Source organism: Rhinopithecus bieti, unplaced genomic scaffold, assembly GCF_001698545.2.
Source record: "Rhinopithecus bieti isolate Rb0 unplaced genomic scaffold, ASM169854v2 scaffold_13348, whole genome shotgun sequence".
Lineage (NCBI taxonomy): Eukaryota > Metazoa > Chordata > Mammalia > Primates > Cercopithecidae > Rhinopithecus > Rhinopithecus bieti.
Window position 1 is genome coordinate 6629810 of NW_016808764.1, and position 8194 is coordinate 6638003.

Sequence of the window (8194 nt, forward strand, 5' to 3'; positions counted from 1 at the left end):
GGGCTGTCACTCATTTATCCCAGCATTCAAGACATACTTGGCTCTGATGTGAGAAGTTCAAGCAAAATTGGAACTCAGCTGCACTGGCTTGAGGAATACTCAGCCATAAGCCCCGGTGTAACCGGCACTGAGCCGGCTGGGAGTGGAGCTAAAACTTTGCAGGAATTTCTTCTCGAAGGCTGGTGACAAACTACTGTTGACTTTATATATCTAATGAATATAAACAAGGGTTTATGAATTAGTAACTCAGGAAATTGATTGTGGAAGAGATTAATTTTGCAAAAATTAGTCTATTTCTGAGGCCTCAGACTGGTTCAGTAGCTCTGATGTGCTGAGCCCTGGGTTGGGGAGGGGCTTTACGTAAACTGTAAAAGCTGAAAAATACTTATCCCTGTACAATATAATTCTTTTAAACTTGAGATTTTGTGAAGCCCAGTGAGATTTTAGAAAATGTGCAATCCATTGCATCATTATGTTTTTCTCCAAGTGGTTGCCTGCCTCCCAGTGGGATGCTTGGAGGCCCCAGGGGAAATCCCGCAGTTGCAGGTTCAAGAGAAGCCAGTTTTTCCCACTGATTGTCTGAGTCCCGATGCTGGTGAGACAAAAATAAGACTCTGCTTCCCTCTGGTGTCATTCTCTGGGAACTACACTCATTCCAAAGCATGACTGAAGGCCGCAACATTTATGGATCACATGGAATGTGCGGTGCTCTAAACCTTACCTGTTATTTTTTCCATCTTCACAACATTGCAAAATCTCTATTATTCTTGCTTGAGATGGAGACTCCATCTGTCGCCCAGGCCGGAGTGCAGTGGTACCTACCACAGCCGCCTCCTGCCAAATACTCAACTCACTGGAACCTCCACCTCCCAGGTTCGAGCGATTCTCCTGCCTCAGCCTCCTGAGTAGATGGGATTACAGGCGCACACCACCACTCCTGGCTAATATTTGTATTTTTAGTAGAGACAGGGTTTCACCATGTTGGCCAGGCTAGTCTAGAACTCCTGACCTCAAGGGATCAGCCTACCTCGGCCTCCCAAAGTGCTGGGATTATAGCTGTGAGTCACTGCGCCCGATCTTCTATTACTTTTGTTTTATGAACAAAGAAGCCACGGCTCAGAGAAGTTATACTCCAAGAGCTCACACCATTTGCGGTAATAATAAAACAATAGCTGACATGTGTTGAGTTTTAAAAATGTGTTAATCATTGTGAAAAGCACTTAGAGGCAGTATCTGATTGATGTTTTTTCAACAACTCAAATGAGGTAAGTTATTATCATTCTATCCATCAGAAAATACACTTCCTCACCTAGGTCTGTTTCACTCAAAAGTACTATAGACTAGGTTCTTTTTAAGTTTAGTTTCGCTTCTCTATGCCCTCCACTGTATTTTTTCTCTATGCCCTCCACCATATTTATTCTCTATGTCCTCCACCATATTTATTCTCTATGTCCTCCACCATATTTATTCTCTATGCCCTCCACCATATTTATTCCTTTTGTGGTTTGGCTAGGGCACCCCTTATGGGCATTCCTTAGGGAGTCTTTGTTCTGATGTGGTATAGTACAACATTTCTTCAAGTTCAAAGTCAAAGTCTTCCCCCTTAATCATAGATATGCTGTGACCTTCGAGAGCCTGGATCACAAGCCCCTGATTCTCAGGACACACTGGTAGGAGGTGTATCCATTTGCTATGGCTGCCATAACACAATACCACAAACTGGATGGCTTAAGACAAGACGTTAAAAAGAAAAGAAAAAGAAAAAAAGCAATAGGCGAGGCACAGTGGCTCATGCCTGTAATCCCAGCATTTTGGAAGACCAAGGTGGGTAGATCACTTGAACTCAGGAGTCAGCCTGGGCAACATGTCGAAACTGCATCTCTACTAAAAATACAAAAAATTAGCCAGGTGTGGTGGTGCATGCCTGTAATCCCAGCTACTCGTGAGGCTGAGGCAGGAGCTCCTGATCACTTGAGCCCAGGAGGCAGAGGTTGCAGTGAGCTGAGATTGCACCACTGCACTCCAGCCTGGGTGACAGAGTGAGACTCCATCTCATAAAACAAAAACAGAAACAAGAAAAACAAACAAGCAAACAAGCCAGGTGTGGTGCCTCACACCTGTAATCCCAGCACTTTGGGAGGCCAAGACAGAAGGATTGCTTGAGGCTAGGAGTTCAAGACCAGCCTGGCAAACATGGAGAGACCCTGGCATATTGTAGGATTTCATTTCTTTGGGATGTTCAGGACAGGCAAATCTATAAAGAAGTTTAATAGCACTGTGTGCTTTTCCAAGTGCTTTGATATTGGACCATCCAAGGAAGGCTGTGTTGGTGCCATCATTGGAAGGAAAAATGAAGTCTCAGCAAGGCTGAATACCCCGACCAGTGTCACATGCAGAGCAGGGATGAGCACCTGGGCCTCTGGCCCCGTGTCACAGTGCCCTGCAATTGCCCATACACCATGCTGGGCACAGCCTGTACTCAGCACGGGCTTGTTGATTGATTGACAGTAGAAGACAGCCCTGATGCTGTGGCCAAGTTCTCTAAAAATAGAGCCAAGATGGGGATTTTGCTCCAGTGATTTACTGGGCTGCTCATGGGAAAAGAGAAGTGAAGGAACCATGTTTCCTTCCTCGGACAGGGAAAAAGCTCAGGGAGGGTGTGGTCTCCGCGGAAGTCTTCTTCAGCCTGGTATCTGGTGGAATTTTGCACCAAACACTGTAGCACAGAGTCAGTCCCACCTTGAGGTGAGGGGGCTGGTCTGTCATGTTCCAGGTCAGTCAGTGCAAGGGGATGACTGTGGCTCCCCCAAATTTGTGTCTTAAAGTCCCACCCCCAGTGTGATAGTATTTGGAGCTATGGGACTTTTGGGTGATAATTAGGATTAGATGAGGTCGTGAGGGTGGGGCCCTCATAATGGGATTTGTGGATTTCTAAGAGGAGGAAGAAAGAGAGATCATTCTATCTCCACCAAAGGCAGGACACGGCAAGAAGGTGACCATCTGCAAGCCAGGAAGTGAGTCCTTACCAGGAATTGAAGCTGCTGGTACCTCAATCTTGGACTTCCCAGCCTCCAGAACTGTAAAGAAATAAATGTCTGTTGTTTAAGCCACCCAATCTGTGGCATTCTATTATGACAGCCTGAGCTGACTAATATAGTCAGTCACTGCTGTGGGCTGCTGGGGATGGAGGTGGGAAGGTAGAGTAACCTCCCAGGTGAGGAGGCGTCTGTGCAGTTGAGGGCAGTTATCTGGACATGGGGGTAACTGTGAGCCATTAACAGCCATCACACACAACACTCAGGGGATGGGTGCATTGGCCAGCATGGAGGGGAGCTGGGCAGGGTCCAACAGCATCCAGGACACTCAAGTTTCCCTTGGTCTCCTGACTGTCTTCGTGGTTTCATTGCTGGGACTCCAGCCCCCTCCTCCTTGATCTTGGCCAGACAGATCAGAGAGGAGGGAGCACTAAAGGTTGTGTGGGGTCCTTCTGCCAGGCCAGAAGTGGCCTTGTGGTGTTTGTGGAATGGCCCCACCTCATTCAGACCCAAGAAGCATGGTCAGTATTAGGATTTTCCACTGACCACCAGTCCAGGACACTGCTGTGTGCCCTGAGCATTTTGGTCTTTGGAACCATATGGTCTTTGGAAATCTCAGCATCTCTAGAGAGGTGAAAGGTTTTCTAACTTGCCTGGCTACTGAAATTGAGCTCATACATCTGTTCTTAGTGTTTTGGCAGGTCAAGATGAGAATAAATCTGATCAGTTCTCCTCCTTTTAAAAACCCATCAATGGTTTCCCATTGTCTTTGTAACAGACTAAATCTAATATGGCAGTCTCATTCTTTATTCACTGTCTCCTCCCCCTTTCTTTTAATCCCTGGTCCTCTGCAGACCGCCACACACTATAGGACATCTGTTGTTCTGTTCTCTGTTTAGAATGTTTGCCATTGCCATCTTCTCTTTTACTAGCAATTAACTCTTCCTCTTGATCTCAGCTCATTTTCACCATCTAATGAGCTTTTTCCGACTTCCCCCTTTTGTAGACATTCATGGTAACTTGAGGTTGGCCTTGTGAAAGGGGTGATTTTATGTTGAGTTTGATTAGTGTCTGCATCTCGTACAAAGCATTAGCTCCATGAGGGCAAGACTGTGTCTTGCCGTTCTATTCCCAGCACTTAGCAAGGTGGGCATCACTAAATATTTATGGACTCAATGGCTGTATGTATGGATGAGAAACCCCTGGAGGATCCTGATAGATAGATATAAGGCTTTCACAGATGGTCCTCAGATCAGTGCCTCCTGAAGTCAGGAGCTGAAGGTCAGCAATTTATACCATTATTCTTATGGGAGGTACAACACGCAGAAAATCTTAAGTACCAGATCCAAGGTCAACAGCAAGTGTTACTGGGACTGAGACCTGCTTGTTGCAGTCATGACCACCTTGTTCCCTGGACAATGCAGAAAAGACACGGAGGAGTGGAATTTGTAGTATCCCAGGAAACCATGTTGACATCATGATGCCCATAGGTGTCATGAGGTCAGGCAATACCATGTCCAGATCAGAGTTGTAAAATGCTCCCAAGGTTTATGAAGCCTGTGTGTTCATACATGCAACAATATATTTTTTTCTATTGAGACAGAGTCTTGCTCTGTCACCCAGACTGGAGTGCAATGGTGCAATCTCAGATCACTGCAACCTCCGCCTCCCAGGTTCAAGCGATTCTCCTGCCTCAGCCTCCCAAGTAGCTGGGACTTCAGGCATGTGCCACCATGTCCAGCTAACTTTTTTTGTATTTTTGGTAGAGATGGAGTTTCACTGTGTTAGCCAGGATGGTCTCGATCTCCTGACCTCATGATTCGCCCACCTCGGCTCCCAAAGGGCTGGGATTACAGGCGTGAGCCACCACACCCAGCCAACAATATCTTATTTAACCCTCTTTCAATTCAGTATCTACATATCAACATAACAACTGGCATCTATTACTTATACTCCCATCTATATTACAGCCACCTCCAAATGCTTAACCATGTCCACCCTTATATCTATCTCCCAAAAGGAAAAGCAGAAATAACCATTTTTTAAAATGTTTCTCTTTGGAACTCCCATTCGATATTCTTACCTTTATATTATCTTTATATTTACCTTTATATATATTACCTTTGTATTGCATTATACAGAAACTTTTTACACTGAAACATCTCCCTGACAGACTTAGGTACTCCCAATATTGTGGTATTTAAATCCTTCTTAAGATCTGACATCCTCACATCAAGAGAAAGAGTACCAAAGAGGCTGGGTGTGGTAGCTCACGTTGGTAATCCCAGCACTTTGGGAGGCCGAGGCGGCTGGATCACCTAAAATCAGGAGCTCAAGACCAGCCTGGCCAACATGGCGAAACCCCATCTCTATCAAAAATACAAAAATTAGCCAGGTGTGGTGGTGGACGCCTGTAATCCCAGCTACTTGGGAGGCTGAGACAGGAGAATCACTTGAACCTGGGTGGCAAAGGTTACAGTGAGCTGAGATTGCACCACAGCACTCCAGCCTGGGCAACAGAATGAGACTCTGCCTAAAAAAAAAAAAAAAAAAAAAAAAAAGAATTGGGAAGAAAAAGGGCAATGTAAACAAGAAAAAAAATCCAGATAGCTTAATATTTATTTTTTATTTAACTTTTATTTGAATTTTGGGGGTACGTGTGCAGGTTTGTTATATAGGTAAACTTGTGTCGTGGGGGTTTGTGTAATATTGCCCAGCCATGCGTCAGTTGCAGAGACAGAAAATTATTATAAACTAGGCCTTGAGGGCCCACTAGGGGGCAGTCTCTGCCTTCAAAGCCATTCCCCCTCAGAGGCTCTCTCAAGAGATTCTCCTATTTGTAAAACCACAGTACTGTCATTGTTCATAATGGAAGGTGCAGCAGAGACCAGTTGGGCTCACTGAGGCCCAGAGAAAGGGTTACTTCTCCAGGTCACACACAGGATGGGGATAGGGCCCAGTTCTGGTAGATCTCCCTTCCCTTTTACATTATTGGTTTGTAATTTTTTCCCAAGGCTTTATTTTGAACTAAGTTGAAAGGATTTTACAGCGAACACTCATTTATCCACCACCTATATTCTGTCATTAACGTTTTCCACTCTTGCTTATCACATTTCCATCCAACTCGCTCTCCATCCATCAATCTGTCTTATTTTTGACACATTTCAAAGTAAACTGCAGAGACCAATTCGATTTCCCCTAAGCACTTCAGCATGCCCAACATCAATAGAATTCAAAATTTATTTGTAGGGTTTTTTTTTTTTTTTAACTTTTAGGTGAAATGTACATACAATGATACACACAAATCTTTTTTTTTTTTTTTTTTGAGACCAGGTCTGACTCTGTCACCCAAGCTGGAGTGTAGTGGCGTAATCATGGCTTACTGCAGCCTTGACCTCCCAGGCTCAATTGATTCTCCCACCTCAGCCTACAGAACAGCTGGGATTACAGGCATGAGCCACCACGCTCGGCTAATTTTTGTAGTTTTTTCTAGAGAGGGGTTTTGCTGTGTTGCCCAGGCTGGTCTTGAACTCCATGGTTCAAGCAATCCTCCCACTTTGGCCTCCCAAAGTGCTGGAATTACAGATGTGAGCCACTGTGCCCGATGATGTCTTAAGTGTACAATGGCTGAGTTTTGACAAATGCATATGACTTCGTCATTCTAACCCTTATCAAATTAATTCTGTTTTTTGATGTCACAGCTGCTGTTGAGGATCCAAGGGAAGGTATGAACCAGAGAAATGCCCTCATGTCCCCACACACCGCGGTGCATACCCATGAACTCTGGCTATTGGGATGTCCATTATACCTAAGATCCCTTAGATGACATCATACTTAATAGTTGTTCAATTTTTTTGTTTGTTTTTTTGAGGAGTTATAATGCAGTAAAGTAGAAAATTTGAAAATTGGAAATTCTTGTTTACAATTTTTTGTTATGTATTCACTGAAGAGCAAAATGTCTTTAAAAACTCAACAAACCTGCCTTATTTTGCTGTTTTAAAGTATTGTTGTAATGAAGTTCAGTTAAATCATATCTCTGTGTATGGAACATCTACCATCTTTCTCAGTGTATGACTGACAGTTGTCTGCACACCCCGTGAGGCCAGGGGAAGAAGGGTCTCTTGCCCATCCTTCCTTCAAAGCCTATCAGTTTGTTAGGTTGAGGTGAGTGTCTCGGGCACTGAAGTTCTGGGATACTAGACCTGAGGAGATGTAGGGAAGCTGACGTCTTGCTATTCAATATTCCTTCTCTTCTTCCCTGATCATGAGAATTATCAAGGCCAGGCCAGCGTCTGAGGCCCTCAGGATGTGCTGGGCGCAGTCATGGCTCCCAAATGTCTAAGGAATTGCACTGAAGTGGGCACTGCCGGGACCTGCAGGGCTGTGACTTGTGACTACCTTTGGGGACAGTGGTCCAGCAATGTCTATTAAAGTATGTATACATATGAACATTTTGACTCTCATGTTTTCCTTTAGGAAATCTGTTCTTTTAAAATGAAACACTGGCATGCAAAGAAATAAAGTCTAGAACAAGCATGTTTATTGATGTTTTCTTTGAGATACAAATGAAACATCAGCCTAATGAAGGGGTACCCATTTTATGTGATACTAGGCAGTTGTTGGAAGCATTGAATTAGGCCAGGCGTGGTGGCTCACACCTGTAATCCCAGCACTTTGGGAGGCTGAGGAGGGTGGATCACTTGAGGCCAGAAGTCCGAAACCAGTCTGGCCAACATGGTGAAACCCTGTCTCTACTAAAAAAAATCCAAAAAGTTAGCTGGGTGTGGTGGTGCATGCCTGTAATCTTAGCTGCTCTGGAGGGTGAGACATGAGAATCGCTTGAACCCCGCAGGTGGAGTTTGCAGTGAACAGAGATCAGGTCGCTGCACTACAGCCTGGGTGACAGAGTGAGACTCTGTCTCAAAAAAAAAAAAAAAAAAGAAAAGAAAAGAAAGAAAAAAAGAAAAGAAAAAACACTGAATTAAAATGAGAAAATGAGCATGCGGGACTTCTGTAGAACTAGTGATGTTCTAATTTTTGATATGGGAACTGGTTACACAGGTGAATTTCCTTTGTGAGAATTCAAGCTGTAAAATTGTGATTTATACACTTTTCTATAGGTGTATTATACTTCCTATACTTTTTTTTTTTTTTTTTTT

General features: G+C 44.2%; 1 protein-coding gene across 1 annotated transcript in view; it reads left to right on the forward strand.

Annotated features, from left to right (window-relative positions):
- Positions 1-8194, forward strand: part of PRKCB (protein kinase C beta) — a 397470-nt gene that overhangs the window by 204590 nt on the left and 184686 nt on the right. Inside the window, exon 6 of the mRNA XM_017887175.1 lies at positions 4287-4302. Within this exon, the coding sequence (XP_017742664.1) occupies positions 4287-4302 (16 nt within the window). The remainder of the gene's footprint in view (positions 1-4286; positions 4303-8194) is intronic.